Below are 16,903 nucleotides of genomic sequence, written 5' to 3'. Positions count from 1 at the left end.
CAACACCACCACCTCCTCCAACACCACCACCTCCTCCAACACCACCTTATCCTCCAACACCTCCTCCTCCTCCTCCAACACCACCTCCTCCAACACCACCTCCTCCTCCTCCTCCAACACCTCCTCCTCCTCCTCCAACCCCACCTCCTCCTCCTCCAACACCTCCTCCTCCTCCTCCAACACCACCTCCTCCAACACCACCACCTCCTCCACCTCCTCCAACACCACCTTATCCTCCAACACCTCCTCCTCCTCCTCCAACACCACCTCCCTCCTCCAACACCACCTCCTCCAACACCACCTCCTCCTCCAACACCTCCTCCTCCAACACCACCTTATCCTCCAACACCACCTCCTCCTCCTCCAACACCTCCTCCTCCTCCAACACCACCTTATCCTCCAACACCACCTCCTCCTCCTCCAACACCTCCTCCTCCAATACCACCTCCTCCTCCTCCAACACCTCCTCCTCCTCCTCCAACACCACCACCTCCTCCAACACCACCACCTCCTCCAACACCACCTTATCCTCCAACACCTCCTCCTCCTCCTCCAACACCACCTCCTCCAACACCACCTCCTCCTCCTCCTCCTCCAACACCTCCTCCTCCTCCTCCAACCCCACCTCCTCCTCCTCCAACACCTCCTCCTCCTCCTCCAACACCACCTCCTCCAACACCACCACCTCCTCCACCTCCTCCAACACCACCTTATCCTCCAACACCTCCTCCTCCTCCTCCAACACCACCTCCTCCTCCAACACCACCTCCTCCTCCAACACCACCTCCTCCTCCAACACCACCTCCTCCAACACCACCTCCTCCTCCAACACCTCCTCCTCCAACACCACCTTATCCTCCAACACCACCTCCTCCTCCTCCAACACCCTCCTCCTCCTCCTCCTCCAACACCTCCTCCTCCAACACCACCTTATCCTCCAACACCACCTCCTCCTCCTCCAACACCTCCTCCTCCTCCTCCAAAACCACCTCCTCCAACATCACCACCTCCTCCAACACCTCCTCCTCCTCCTCCAACACCTCCTCCTCCAACACCACCTTATCCTCCAACACCACCTCCTCCTCCTCCAACACCTCCTCCTCCTCCTCCAACACCACCTCCTCCTCCAACACCACCTCCTCCAACACCACCTCCTCCTCCTCCAACACCTCCTCCTTCTCCTCCACACCACCTCCTCCAACACCTCCTCCTCCTCCTCCAACACCACCTCCTCCTCCAACACCACCTCCTCCTCCTCCAACACCACCTCCTCCTCCTCCAACACCACCTCCTCCTCCTCCTCCAACACCACCTCCTCCTCCAACACCACCTCCTCCTCCTCCAACACCACCTCCTCCTCCTCCAACACCACCTTATCCTCCAACACCACCTCCTCCTCCTCCAACACCACCTCCTCCTCCTCCAACACCACCTTACACCCCAACACCACCTCCTCCTCCTCCAACACCACCTCCTCCTCCTCCAACACCACCTCCTCCTCCTCCAACACCACCTCCTCCTCCTCCAACACCACCTCCTCCTCCTCCAACACCACCTCCTCCTCCTCCAACACCACCTCCTCCAACACCACCGCCTCCTCCACCACCACCTCCAACACCACCACCTCCTCCACCTCCTCCAACACCACCTTATCCTCCAACACCTCCTCCTCCTCCTCCAACACCACCTCCTCCTCCAACACCACCTCCTCCTCCAACACCACCTCCTCCTCCTCCAACACCACCTCCTCCTCCTCCAACACCACCTCCTCCAACACCACCTCCTCCTCCAACACCTCCTCCTCCTCCTCCAACACCACATTATCCTCCAACACCACCTCCTCCTCCTCCTCCAACACCACCTCCTCCTCCAACACCACCTCCTCCAACACCACCTCCTCCTCCTCCAACACCTCCTCCTTCTCCTCCAACACCATCTCCTCCAACACCACCACCTCCTCCACCTCCTCCAACACCACCTTATCCTCCAACACCTCCTCCTCCTCCTCCAACACCACCTCCTCCTCCAACACCACCTCCTCCTCCAACACCACCTCCTCCTCCTCCAACACCACCTCCTCCTCCAACACCTCCTCCTCCTCCTCCAACACCACCTCCTCCTCCTCCAACACCACCTCCTCCTCCTCCAACACCACCTCCTCCTCCTCCAACACCACCTCCTCCTCCTCCAACACCACCTCCTCCTCCTCCAACACCACCACCTCCAACACCACCACCTCCAACACCACCACCTCCTCCACCACCACCTCCAACACCACCACCTCCTCCACCACCTCCTCCAACACCACCTCCTCCTCCAACACCTCCTCCTCCTCCTCCTCCAACACCACCTCCTCCTCCTCCAACACCACCTCCTCCTCCTCCAACACCACCTCCTCCTCCAATACCTCCTCCTCCTCCTCCAACACCACCTCCTCCTCCTCCAACACCACCTTATCTTCCAACACCACCTCCTCCTCCTCCAACACCTCCTCCTCCTCCTCCTCCTCCAACACCTCCTCCTCCTCCAACACCTCCTCCTCCAACTCCTCCAACACCTCCTCCTCCAACACCTCCTCCTCCTCCTCCAACACCTCCTCCTCCAACACCTCCTCCTCCTCCAACACCTCCTCCTCCAACACCACCTCCTCCTCCAACACCACCTCCTCCTCCTCCAACCCCACCTCCTCCTCCAACCCCACCTCCTCCTCCAACACCACCTCCTCCTCCAACACCTCCGCCTCCTCCTCCAACACCTCCTCCTCCTCCAACTCCTCCTCCTCCAACACCTCCTCCTCATCCTCCAACACCACCTCCTCCAATACTTCTGCCCATATCTTAACTTATTGCTTTGATGTTCCAGTTCTGACTCTTATCTCTTTATTTCCCCCTACATTGCAGCTCACCCATTGGTGGCTTGTCCATCCTCTACGATCAGGCCATACCCAGTCAGCTGGAGAATGTACCACAGACAACGTCCAACATAGAGGAGCTCCTGGACAAGCACTGGAGTGGGGAGGGAGGCATTGACAGTAAGTACCTGCTCAGTATTACAGGGATGGGAACGTCAGACCATTGTCCAGCGTTAAACGCTGGCTGGTGAAGACAGTGTGTCGGCAGTGATTCTTTCAGCCTTTACCATCCAGAAGATTAAGGAGAGATCTAGTAGAGACATTGAAAATAATGACAGGTTTTTAATCAGACAAAGAGAAACTGTTCTAACTGGGAGTAGATACAGCAACCAGAAGACAGATGACTCGCGTAAGAACCAGAGAAGAGACGAGGAAAGATTCTTCTTTGCAGTGCGTTATGATGACTGGAAAGCATTGAAAGGTCTGAAAATAAGTCACTAACATGCCGGTGCAGCAGGCACTCAGGAAGATGAATGGTACGTTAGCCTTCATCACAAGAGAGTTTGTGTAAATGAGTAGCAAAGCCTTGCTTCATTTGTTTGGAAACTTGGCTAGGCCGCACCTGGAGTACTGGGTGAAGTTTTAGTCCCCTTATCTTAGGAAGGATATTACTATCAGGGAGGGAGTGCAACGCAGGTTCACCAGACCTGTTCCCAGGATGGCAGGACTATCCTATGACGTGAGATTGGGGAAACTGGCTCTGTACAATCTAGAGTTTCAAAGCATGTGAGGTGGTCTCGTTGAATCCTACACGATAGTAGGGCGGCACAGTGGTTAGCACTGCTGCCTCATGGCGCTGAGGACCCGGGTTCGGTCCCGGCCCCGGGTCACTGTCCGTGTGGAGTTTGCACATTCTCCCCGTGTCTGCGTGGGTCTCGTTCCCCACAACCCAAAGATGTGCAGGGTAAGAGGATTGGTCACGCTAAATTGCCCCTAATTGGTCATTAATTATGGGTGGCACAGTGGTTGGCACTGCTGCCTCACAGCTCCAGGGACCCGGGTTCAATTCCGGCGTCGGGTGACTGTCTGTGTGGAGTCTGCACGTTCTCCCCGTGTCTGCGTGGGTTTCCTCCGGGTGCTCCGGTTTCCCCTCACAGTCCAAAGATGTGCGGGTTGGGTGGATTGGCCATGATAAATTGCCCCTTCGTGTCCAAAAGGTTAGCTGGGGTTACTGGGTTATGGGGACAGGGTGGATGCGAGGGCTTAGGGAGGGTGCTCTTTCCAAGAGCCGGTGCAGACTCGATTGGCCGAATGGCCTCCTTCTGCCCTGTAAATTCTATTAATTGGATTTTTTTTTGAAAAATCTACAGAATACTTAAGTGATTAGCACTGTTGCTTCACAGCGCTAGGGACCCGGGTTCGATTCCCAGCTTGGGTCACTGTCTGTTGCGGAGTTTGCACTTTCTCCCTGTGTCTGTGTGGGTTTCCTCCGGGTGCTCCGGTTTCCTCCCACAAGTCCTGAAAGACGTGCTGTTAGGTAATTTGGACATTCTGAATTCCCCCTCAGTGTACCCAAACAGACGCTGGAGTGTGGCAACTAGGGGCTTTTCACAGTAACTTCATTGCAGCATTAATGTAAGCCTACTTATGACGATAATAAAGATTAGTATTATTATTATTAATGAGTTAGACAGGGTGGATGCAAGTAAGATGTTTCCCCTGGTTGGGGAGTCTAGAAGCAGGGGACATACTTTAGTAAGAGTAACTTAGGACCGAGCAAAGGAGAAATTGTACTCAAAGGGTTGTGGATCTTTGGAATTCTCTACCCCAGAGGGATGTGGAAGCTTAGTCCTTGTGTATGTTTAAAGCAGAGATTGACAGATTTCTGATCAACAATAATGTAAAGGGATATGGGGATTATGTGGGAAATGATCAGCCATGGTCATATTCAATGGCGGAGCCAGTTTGATGGGCTGAATGGCCATCTCCTGTTCCTATCTTCCTAAAAATCAGTGGCCGCAGACTCAATAGTAAATTTTAAAAGAAAATTGGATAAATACATCTAGGGTAAACCTTTATGGGCTGTGGGAAAAGAGCTGGGGGATGGAGCAAATCAGATGGCTCTTCCTAAGTTTCTTGTGCAAGGACACCGAGGTGTCTCTGAACGTCAACGTACAGAAGTTGCATATCTTTTAAATAATATTCTGCTTTTATTCTTGAGGACAAAGTGATGGCCCCTCACTCCCCCACATAATGCTCCACAGAATCCGTACAGTGCAAAAGGAGCCCATTCAGCCCATCAAGACTGCACCAACCCTCTGAAAGAACACTCTTCGCAGGTCTGCTCACCTGGCTCTAACCCATATCCCCATAGCATAACCTGCACGGTTCGGGGCGGCACGGTAGCATGGTGGTTAGCACAATTGCTTCACAGCTCCAGGGTCCCAGGTTCGATTCCCCGCTGGGTCACTGTCTGTGCGGAGTTTGCATGTTCTCCCCGTGTCTGCGTGGGTTTCCTCCGGGTGCTCCGGTTTCCTCCCACAGTCCAAAGATGTGCAGGTTAGGTGGATTGGTCGTGCTAAATTGCCCTTAGTGTCCAAAATTGCCCTTAGTGCTGGGTGGGGTTACTGGGTTATGGGGATAGGGTGGAGGTGTGGACTTGGGTAGGGTGCTCTTTCCAAGAGCCGGTGCAGACTCGATGGGCCGAATGGCCTCCTTCTGCTCTGTAAATTCTATGAAATCTATGAAATCTCTGGGCATTAAGGGGCAATTTATCACGGCCAATCCACCTAACCTGCACAATTTTGGACTGTGGGAGGAAACCGGAGCACCCGGAGGAAACCCACGCAGTCACGGGGAGGATGTGCAGACTCTGCACGGACAGTGACCCATTCGGGAATCAAACCTGGGTCCCTGGCGCTGTGAGGCAGCACTGCTAACCACTGTGCCACCATGCTGCCTATCTGCCACCTTGTTGCCCTCTCACTTACCCTGTCTATATTTCTTTGCAGCCTCTTGTGCCCTCCCAGCTTAAACTTCCACCCAATTTTGTATTGTGGTCGACAGAAGTTTCATCTAAATGTTAAATCTTCTTGTTGCCAATTCTCACCACGTGAACGGCTACGTGAGTAGGTTTGGGTTTGCATCTCAGGAAAGGCTGGCTGAAGATATTGTGAAGCTGGAATGCATTGGCAGTATTGGGATTTGGAGTAAATCTGAAGTGAGAAGCAAAATAATAAATTAATTTCTTTTCATTCCCCAGTTGTGGACATGTTAAAATCATTGCACCTGCTTCAGTTAGACAATCGCCGTTTGCAGGAACAGATCATGAATCTCTCTGCAAAAAAAGAACGTCTTCAGCTACTCAACGTCCAACTTTCCGTCCCTTTCGCGAGTGTGACACCCAACAATGGCCCTTCCTCCCAGACCCATCTAATCACCGCCCAGAATGGTGAGAAATGCTTCTCTGTGACCAGCTGATTAATAACATGAGAGTGTGACTGAGCGACCCGCATTGTGAAGGGCCCGATCTGGGTCAGCCTTACGAGCTCTTGACGCCAGCCAAGACCTCGTTTGGGGGGCATTGTTCAAGGGGGTGGAGAAACCTACAAGGGGGTGGAGAAATGGCCAGACTTGGGAACATTGGTGGACATCCAGCCTGTCCCACAAAAATGTGAATACGCGCACTCCACACCCGAGTCGGAACCGGTAGCCGAGTGGTTATGTGGAATGATCCAGAGACACGAGTTCAAATCCCACCATAGCCGCTAGGGAATTTAAATTCAGTTAATTAAATAAATTTGAAATTATAAGCTAGAATCCACCTGATTCATCAGTGGTTGGGGAAGGAAATCTGCCACTTTCGACGTGTGAATCTACATCCATTTGTGGTCGACTCTTACCTGCTCTGTGAAATGTACCACTCAGCTGTCAAGGCAATGGATAAACAGCACGTTCTCCAGGGCGATCAGAGGAGGGCAGTATGTGCTGGCCTTGCTGGTGGCACTCTCATCATGATTGAGACAGAAACCAACACCTGTAAACTTGGGACCTCCTGGGACAGACAAAAACCCAGCTCCAACTTGGAGGAAAAGGAATAATTTATAAATCCCTGGTTTGGCCTCAGTTGGGGTATTGTGTTAAATTCGGGGCAGCGCACTTCAGGAAAGATGTAATAGCCTTGGTGGGGTGGGGGGTTGACGAGAACGGAAACGGGATGAGGAGCTTCCGTTATGTTAAGAGATAAGATTATTGGTCTTCTTGGAGCAAGGATGTTAACGGGAGATTTCACCAAATTATGGAGAGTTTTGACACGTTGGGCGGGATTCTCCCATTCGGCGGCAGAGTGTCCACGCCGTCGGAAACGCCGCCATGAAACAGGCCTCTGGGAGTAACGATTCTGGCCCCTACAGGTGGCCAGCACGGCGCTGGAGCGGTTCATGCCGCTCCAGCCTCCCATCCCCGTGCGAACTGTGTACCGCGGGATCAGCGCATGTGCAGTGGCGCCGGCGTCAACCCGCGCATGCGCGGTGGCCTCCCTCAACGCGCCGGCCCCGACGCAACATGGCGCGAGAGTTCAGGGGCCGGCGCGGACGAAAATAGGCCCGGGGAGCGAGAGGCTGGCCTGCTGATCGGTGGGCCCCGATCGCGGGCCAGGCCCCATCGGAGGCCATCCCCCTCCCCCACAGGCCACCCCCCGACCCTGCGTGCAGAGTTCCCGCCGACTGCGCGCAGGTGTGGGCGGCGTCGGCAGGACTCTGCCGTTTTAGAGCGGCCGCTCGGCCCATCCGGGCCAGAGAATCGGCGACCGGCCGCGTACAGCGGCCCGCGACCAGTGCCGCACCAAACCCGCTGGCGCCGATTCTCCGCTCTGCGGGGAATCTTAGGGCGGTGTGGCCCGGTTGCGGTGTTTCTCCGGGCTGGGAGAATCCCGCCTCTTATTTGGAATTGGAGCTTTTGCTTTGGTCGTCGGGTTCTGCTGCTGCGTTGAAAGAGCAACAGCCACAGATTTGTTCTGTTTAAGTGGCTTTGCTTGACTGTTGATCCATGTCTTCTCTTTTCCCTGGGTGTAGCTTGCAGCTCTGAGCTGCTGAACAGCAGTAAGAGTCCCCCATCGAAGAGCAGCTTCCTGACTGAGAATTCGCTCTCCGCATCATCGGAGGTACGTGGCCTGGGTGGTGTCAGATGTTTTCTGCATCTTGGGTCCAATTTTTTACAATATTCTGATCAAATAGATGCCCGCAGGCCTGGGAGAGAGCCCAGAACACGGAGATATAGCCTTAAAATTGGAGTCTGGCTGTTCAGGGTTATGCCAGTAAGCACTTCTTCACATAAAGGGGAAGCGGGGGGGGGGAGGTTTGATAGACTTTTGTTAGGCAGGGTGTTAAAGAAAATTGGACCAGGGCAGGTAGAAAGAGTTAAAGATACAATTCAGCTATTGCATAATTAAACACCGGACCAGGCTCGAAGGGCTGAATGGCCCATTCTGATTTCAATCTTCGTAAATCAAACAATGGTCAGAAAATCAACACCTTTTAACGTTTTTAGAGATTGTGGTGAAATTTCCTAGTTAAATTTAAGATGACACACTATTTCCCTTGAGGCAAAACTTTGGTGTACTCCGGAGCCGAGTCCACCGAGCCAAATGTCACATGTTAAACTCTGTTCCCATCACTCATTTTTGAAAGATGGTGTATCTTCAGCCTTTTCCCTGGGAGAACAACGTGTAGTTTGCAGGCTGATAAACAGACACAACAACTTGCAATTAGATAGCGCCGTTCATATAGTAAAATATCACACTCGCTGAATGTTGCCATGCAAAACCTGACACTAAATCACCGAAGGAAATATTTGGGGCGGATTAAATGAAAATCGCTTATTGTCACAAGTGGGCTTCAAATGAAGTTACTGTGAAAAGCCTCTAGTCGCCACATTCCGGCGCCTGTTCGGGGAGGCTGGTACGGGAATTGAACTGTGCTGCTGGCCTGCCTTGGTCTGCTTTAAAAGCCAGCGATTTAGCCCAGTGTACTAAACCAGCCCTAAATGTAGGGCTGATAACATGTAGGGCTGATAAATGATAACCAGATTGGTAAGAGGTAGATTTTACTGAGCACCTTAAAGTAGATGGGGAGAGTTGGCGGGGTGGGGAGCGTTGGCGGGGTGGGGAGCGTTGGCGGGGTGGGGAGCGTTGGTGGGGTGGGGAGCGTTGGCGGGGTGGGGAGCGTTGGCGGGGTGGGGAGCGTTGACTGGGTGGGGAGCGTTGGCGAGGAGGGGAGCGTTGGCGAGGTGGGGAGCGTTGGCGGGGTGGGGGAGCGTTGACGGGGTGGGGGAGCGTTGACGGGGTGGGGGAGCGTTGACGGGGTGGGGGAGCGTTGACGGGGTGGGGGAGCGTTGACGGGGTGGGGGAGCGTTGACGGGGTGGGGGAGCGTTGACGGGGTGGGGGAGCGTTGACGGGGTGGGGGAGCGTTGACGGGGTGGGGGAGCGTTGACGGGGTGGGGGAGCGTTGACGGGGTGGGGGAGCGTTGACGGGGTGGGGGAGCGTTGACGGGGTGGGGGAGCGTTGACGGGGTGGGGGAGCGTTGACGGGGTGGGGAGAGTTGGCGGGAGGGAATTCCACAGCTGAGTGCCCAGGCAGCTGAAATCACGTCCGTCAATGACGGACAAATGGAAATTGGAAATTGCGTATGTGTAAGAGAGTGGAGCGCTGACCTCTCGGAGGTTTGTCGAATTGGAGCTGGTTACAGAATTCGGGAGGGATGAGGCCATGGAAGGGTTTGAAAACAAGGATGTAGATTTTAAACTCGAGGTACTGCTTAACCAGGGGGCAGTGTTGGTCAGTGAGCACCGGGATGATGGGTAAACAGGACCTGGGTGGTCAGTCATATATGGGCGAAGGATTTTATGGTTTCCCATGACCCCGCTGGATGTTCGTATCCCCCTGGAAGTCCAACCTGAATTCAGAGACAGAATTGTCTGGTGTGGGTTCGAACCCTCTACTGCCAGATGCGGAGGCAGAAAAGCTTTGCTCCCTTTTTATTTTGGTGTGCGTGAATATGCCAGATCCCATATTGTTTTGTTTTGGTAGTTTTTTTGTGTCAGTCCAGGCTATTGTTCTTCTCTAAATTAAAGCCAGATTAATGGATCATCCATTGTTCCTGTGTGGAATCTTGCTGTACATAAAACAGCCCCCACCTGTGTAAATAACAGCCAAGGAACTTGCGAACTAACTCATTACATAAGAACCAGCGGTACAGCAAATGGCCATTCAGCCCAGTAGCTCTGTGCTGGTGTTTAGACTGCGCACAGGTCTCCTCCTGACTATCAGCGTATCTTTCTGTTGCTTTCTCCCTCATATCCTTATCTAGCTTCTCTTAAATGCCTCCGTACCGTACCACATGGAAGCGAGTTCTATATTCTCACCACTGGCTGAGCGTAGAGGTTTCTCCTGAATTCCCCATTGAATTTATTAGGACCTATCTAATACTGATGGCCCAAAGCTGTGGACCCTTCAAGTCTTTCTTTATGTCAACCCTATCGAACCCTTTCATAATTTGTTTAGAGTAGAACTTGGTCGGACTGCGGCGCTGAGGATCCGGGTTCGAACCCCGGCCCTGGGTCACTGTTCGTGTGACATTCTCCCCGTGTCTGTGTGGGCTTCGCCCCCACAACCCAAAGATGTGCAGGTTAGGTCGATTGGCCACACTAAATTGCCACCTTAATTGGAGAAAAAATAATTGGGTACTCTAAATTTAAAAAAAAAAGAATGGTTAACTCATCTTTCAGCCCCTCTCTGTTCTAGTTGAGAGCTTTTTTAAAATAGACTTACTTGTGCTTAGGTGTTCTCGAAATGCATAGATTAGAAATATTTCTTGTTTGAGGGTTAAATCAGATAATTGACTCCATCTCCGCATGGAGCTAAATTGGATCCTTCTCTCCCTTTCTTCAGGATCTGCGTTCCGGTTGCCACAGTAGAAGCAGTTCATCTTCGTCCCTACAGAGTACTCCCCCCTCCTGCCCTGCCTCCGTTGCAGCAAAGCCCAGTCTCACTCCAGATCCCCGGGATGACTGGAATTCAGCAGCAAGTTAACGGGCTGACCAGGACCTGCGTGGGAAGTATGGCCACCGGCACCTCCATGGCAACAACGGCATTCTCTACCACGCCAACTATGGGCGGGATGATGGGATGCCCTCCGGGAAGCCAATTGGCCAGCAACGGTATTGTCGGTCCTTTGAATGGTGTCAACCAATCGTCTGCATCTGTGGCGTCGATCCATAACTCCCTCCCACATTCGTCTACACCCCTTAATGTTCCACCGTCAGCCAGCCTCTGTAACAGGTCAGATTAATGCATTTTTCTGTGGGCAGATAAACCTCACTGGAAAGGTGCTGCCTAACATGTGACTGTGTCTATCTAATCAGATAATCATGTCTTGGCTCTGTGGACAGGATCCAGTGCAATAGTTTGGCCAAAGGAACAGGGCATTCATGCGATGCTCTGCCATTGTGTAGTGAGGAAAGAAACAATTTCTAATTGCACCTTTCATGCCTCATGATGTCCCAAAGATTATTTAAGTGTCGTCACTGTTATGATCTTAAGATCACAGAATTATCGAATTGTTACGTTGAAGTAGTGGGCCATTCACCGGCTCTCCAAATGATCATTATAACTTAGTGCCATTCTCCTGCCTTTACCCCGTACACCTGCGCATTGTTTTCTATTCAAATAATTATCTAGTCCCCTCTTGAATGCCTCAATTGAACCTGCCTCCGCCACACTTCCAGGCCGTGCATTCCAGATCTGAAACACTCGACGTGTGAAGAAGCTTTTCCTCGCATCACATTTGCTTCTTTTGCAAATCACTTCAAATCTGTGCCCCTCACATTCTCAATCCTTTTACGAATGGGAAAGGTTTCTCCCCGTCTACCCTGTCCAGCCCCCTCATGATTTTGAGCATGTCTGTCAACTCTCCTCTCAGCCTTCTTCTCTCCAAGGAGAACAGTCCCAACCTCTCCAATCTATCCTCACAACTGAAGTTTCTCACCCCCGGGAAACATCCTTGTAAATCTCTTTTGCACCCTCTCCAATGTGATCACATCCTTCATCTCGTGTGGAGCCCAGAACTGTTCACAATACTCTAGCTGAGGTCTAACTAGTGTCACGTACAAGTTCAGCATAACCTCCTTGCTCCTGTACTCTATGCCTCTATTAATAAAGCCCCGAATACTCTTTGCTTGGGCAGCACGGTGGCGCAGTGGTTAGCACTGCTGCCTCACAGCGTCGAGGTCCCAGGTTCGATCCCGGCTCTGGGTCACTGTCTGTGTGGAGTTTGCACATTCTCCCCCTGTCTGCGTGGGTTTTGCCCCCACAACCCAAAAGATGTGCAGGGGCTGGTTTACCCGAGGGGTAAACCACCCTAGGGGCTGGTTTAGCACACTGGGCTAAATCGCTGGCTTTTAAAGCAGACCAAGGCAGGCTAATTCCCACGGTTCAATTCCCATACCAGCCTCCCCGAACAGGCGCTGGAATGTGGAGACTAGGGGCTTTTCACAGTAACTTCATTTGAAGGCTACTTGTGACAATAAGCGAATTTTCATTTCATTTCAGTTCAGGGTGGGTGGATTAGCCAGGCTAAATTGTCCTTTAATTGGGAAAAAATGAATTGGGTATTCTAAATTTATTTTTAAAAAGAATACTCTTTGCTTTATTAATTGCCGTCTCCACCTGTCCTGCCACCTTCAGTGATATATGTACATATACACCGGTCTCTCTGCTCCTGAATCCCCTTAAGAATTGTAATCCTTATTTTATATTGTCTCCATGTTCTTCCTAACCAAATGCATCACATCACACTTCTCCACATTGAACTTCATCTGCCACCTGCCTGCCCATGACACCAACTTGACTATGTCCTTTTGAAGTTCTACACTGTCCTCTTCACAGTTTACAACACTTCCAAGTTTTGTTTAACCAGCAAACTTTGAAATTACCCCCTGCACCAAGATCTAGATCATTAGAAGATATCAGGAAAAGCAAACGTCCCAAGACTGGCCCCTGGGGACCATCACTGCAAACTTTCCCCCAACCCAAAACTATCCATTGTTTGTTACTCTCTGCTTCCTATTATTCAGCCAATTTTGTATCCACTTTGTTACATCCCTTTTATTCCATGAGCTATAACTTTTCTCACGCCTGTTGTGTGGCACTGTATCGACTGCCTTTTGAAAATCCATGTACATCGCATCAGTAGCATTAGCCTAATCCACCCTTTCTGCGACCAGCTCAAATAAAACTCCGGCAAGTTAGTTAAACATGATTTCCCCTTTTAAAATCCATGCTGGCTCTTCCTAATCAACCCACACTTTTCCATGTGACTACTAATTCTACCCCGAATAATTGTTTCTAAAGGCTTCCCCACTATAGATGGTTAAACTAATGGCCTGTAATTGCTGGGGCTACCCTTTTGCAATTCTCCTGGCACCTCAGCAGTCTAGAGAAGACTGGAAGATTATGGCCAGTGCCCCTGGCAATTTCCATTCTCACTTCCTTCACTATCCCCTCTGTATTCCCCCTGGTTCTCAACCTGACACATGGAATCAGCACACTTTCTTTCTTTCTTGTCTTAATTTCTTTCTCAGTTTTCATCCAAGGAGCTCTGGATTTGATTGCGCTATCTTTCCCTTTTTAAAAAAATAAATTTAGAGTACCCAATTCATTTTTTCCAATTAAGGGGCAATTTAGCGTGGCCAATCCACCTACCCTGCACATCTTTGGGTTGTGGGGGCGAAACCCACGCAAACACGGGGAGAATGTGCAAACTCCACACGGACAGTGACCCAGAGCCGGGATCGAACTTGGGACCTGGGCGCCGTGAGGCAGCAGGGCTAACCACTGTGTCACCGTGCTGCCCCTATCGCTTTTAAAGGAATATACCTTGTGTCTGGGCCATTTCTGTTTTGAAGGTAGCCCATCGTTCAGCTAAGTTTTTCCTGCCAACCTTCGTTCCTGTCTAACTGGCCCAGCTCCGTTCTTGCCCCATTAACTGAGCTGTTCTCCAGTTAATTATTTTTACTCTGGATTGCTGAGTATCTTTTTCCACCATCACCCGGAACCTTAACGGTGCAGTGATCGCTGTCTGCTAAATGTTCCCCCAACGACACTTGATCTACTTGGCCCGCCTCTTTTCCAAAAACCAGATCCAACAGTGAATCCTTTCCTAAATAAAATAAAAGCAAATTACTGCGGATGTTGGAATCTGAAAACAAAACAGAAAAAGCGGGTAAATCTCAGCAGGTCTGGCAGCATCTGTAAGGAGAGAAAAGAGCTAACGTTTCGAGTCCAGGTGACCCTTTGTCAAAGCTGATGCTGCCAGACCCGCTGAGTTTTTCCAGCATTTTCTCCTTTGGTTAGTGAATCCTTTCTTGTCGGACTGGGCACAAAGAGCTGTAGAACATTGTTCTGAACACAATCTAGGAACTTATGCCGCTCTCCCAGTTTACACTATCGCTGTCCCAGTCTACATTCAGGTGATTAAAGTCCCTCATAATAAGCAGTAGGAGCAGGAGTAGGCCATTCAGCCCCATGACCCTGCTGCACCATTCAGGTGAAAATTCGCATCTGTCTTTTTAAATCCCTCCATCATTCTGGGCTGCCTATGTAACCTTCTCCAGCCCTACAACCACCACCCTGCTCTCCGAGAACTGCGCTCACCCAATTCATGTCTCTTGTGCATCCTCCATCTCCTTCCCTTCATTATTGGTGGGCGTGCCTTCAGTGGCTGAGACCCCAAGCTCTGGAATTCCCTCACTAAAGCCCCGCCTCCCGGCACTCCACTAAGACTTTGATCCCCCTCAAAAACTCCTTCTCCGAGCCGCTGGTGCGCGGCTTGAAGCCACAACTTGGAGGGTGAGCGCACTGCCCAGCATGGCTGACATCTGTAACACTGGGAAACTTCCAGAACAGTCCTGGAAGTTTGGCAAAGCTAGCTGGCTAGGAGCATAACGGGCGTACAGACCTCCGTATATCCAAGCATGCCACACTCCGCGTGCTTGATCCACCTTCGTGTTTCAGTTCATCATCCGCCCACCCACCGCACCGTCCATGGAAATTCACCTTCATTCGTCGCTTGGCTGCAGGCATTGCTTCTGACCATATTGTCTTCCTGTGCTTTGGTTAATGAGGAGAACTAATTGTGTAGTGTGAATAGGGAGGGGTGGGGAGGGATGTTTCACCGTTGGCACGCTACTTCTCCTTGGACACAACAAGGACACAATTTATTATAGTGCCTTTTTATGAACCCCAAGGCGCTTCACAGGAGCGTAATCGGGACACAAGTCTGACACCAGGCCAAAGAAGGAGACATTAGGACAGGTGTCTAAAGTGGACCAGGAGCCTCTGCAGGTCCACAAAGACAGGGTTGATGAATTAATGGGACTGATTGTGAAATAGAATAAAGAAGCAGAAGGTTGGGTGAGTTTATGGAAGATGGGAAGACATTAGGATATTTGAGTCTGAAGTGTGCAAGTGTTTTTTTTCCGTTTAAGTTAAAAGGGATGGATTAGGAAGCTTGAATATTCAAGAACAGTTCACACAGATGGTCCAGTATTTTTAATCCGCAAGCTGACCTGGTGATTCAGTGTTTAATATAGAATGGTGATGAGTCTTTCTCAGTTCCTGCTGCTGGCTGAGGGTGCTATAATTTAAACTTTTATCAGGAATGAGTGTTTCTGCCCCTTGGCAAGGAGGGTGGTGTCAGATTATGCAAATAAGAGTCTGTATAATTTGTAAATAAATTATGACTCCGGGAACAAGCAGAGCTGGATTTGTGTTCTGGCTGTTTTGTCAGTGTGGGAAAGTGCCTGACTTTAGACACAGCTTCTCCTGTATATCAGTCTGCTTCCTCTGCTGCTACAATGCAGAAAATATCACTTCATGGAACTTTAAAGACCAGGAGACCATTCGGCCCAATGTGCCAGTGCCAGCCCGCTCTTTCCTCAGAGGCCTACAATTTGTTATTCTCCTTCACAACTTTTATGCACATCCTTTTTGAAAGATATTATTGAATCTGCTTCCGCCTCCCCCCCCCCCCCCCCCCCCCCCCCCCCCCCTTTCAGGCAGCACCTTCCAAATCACAGAAACTCGCTGCATCAAAAATGTTTTCGTCGTGTCGTCTCTGGTTCGTTTGCCAAATGCCGTGGGGTGAATTTTTCAGCCTCTCTCTGGTGTATTTTAACAAGGGGTGGGGATGAGCGGGGTGGGGGTAACGCAGGTGGCCTGCGCCTCTGACCAGTCCCCCAACACAGCACTGGGGGAGGTAAAGAAAGACGTGTATTTTTAAAGCAATTTTCATGACTTGTGGACACTCCCAAAGCAGATTGCAGCCAATTAGGTGCTTCCAAAATGGAGGCAATGTCGTAACTCCAGAAACCCAGCAGCCAATTTAAAGCAACGACGTATTAATCAAATAACCCGTGTTGTTGGTGGTAAATATTGCGGAGAGCAATTCCCCTGTTGTTCTTTGCACTTTAGAGCACGTGGCATCTTTTACGTCCACCTGAGACTTAATGTCCCATCCAAACTATGGCACCACTGCCAGTGCAGTCCATCCCTCTGAAGTAGGTTTTAACTTAAAATAAGAAAAATACTGCGGATGCTGGAATCTGAAACTAGAACAAAGAATTCTGGAAGAAAACTACAGATGCTCTCAGACCAGCTGAGTTTTTTTTTTTGTACCATTCTCTGTTCCTGTTGCCTACAAGGCTTCCTGCTTTCGAGCAACCTCTTGCAGATGCAAAGATTGGAAACCTCGCGAGGGTTAATATCGTGCTGCATCCTGATGATTTTGGCAGGATGCTGCCATGCTGCAGTACCCGCTGCTACCAGCAGAGGTTCATAATGAGCTAACTCGAGAGCAAACCTCCCTCTAATGGTAGTGAGTGGACATGGCAACATGTACCTGCTGCTCAAAGTCTGTTCCAACTGCAACTGTGGTGCTTCTAATTTCCATCTTCAAGCTCATCAAATGGAAATTTGCAGCTGTCAATCCAGTGTCTG

The 16,903-nt window shown here is 51.0% G+C and overlaps 1 protein-coding gene across 1 annotated transcript in view; it reads left to right on the top strand.

The window, feature by feature from the left end:
• The window catches only part of LOC140398613 (protein AF-10-like), a 243,298-nt gene that overhangs the window by 209,611 nt on the left and 16,784 nt on the right, over nucleotides 1-16,903 (top strand). Inside the window, 5 exon segments of the mRNA XM_072487458.1 lie at nucleotides 2,901-3,031; nucleotides 6,114-6,302; nucleotides 7,924-8,012; nucleotides 10,799-10,855; nucleotides 10,857-11,188. Coding sequence (XP_072343559.1) covers nucleotides 2,901-3,031; nucleotides 6,114-6,302; nucleotides 7,924-8,012; nucleotides 10,799-10,855; nucleotides 10,857-11,188 — 798 coding nt within the window.

This window comes from Scyliorhinus torazame, chromosome 21, assembly GCF_047496885.1.
Source record: "Scyliorhinus torazame isolate Kashiwa2021f chromosome 21, sScyTor2.1, whole genome shotgun sequence".
Classification (NCBI taxonomy): domain Eukaryota; kingdom Metazoa; phylum Chordata; class Chondrichthyes; order Carcharhiniformes; family Scyliorhinidae; genus Scyliorhinus; species Scyliorhinus torazame.
The sequence above is the reverse complement of the archived record's forward strand: the minus strand, read 5'-3'. Positions and strand labels throughout refer to the sequence as shown.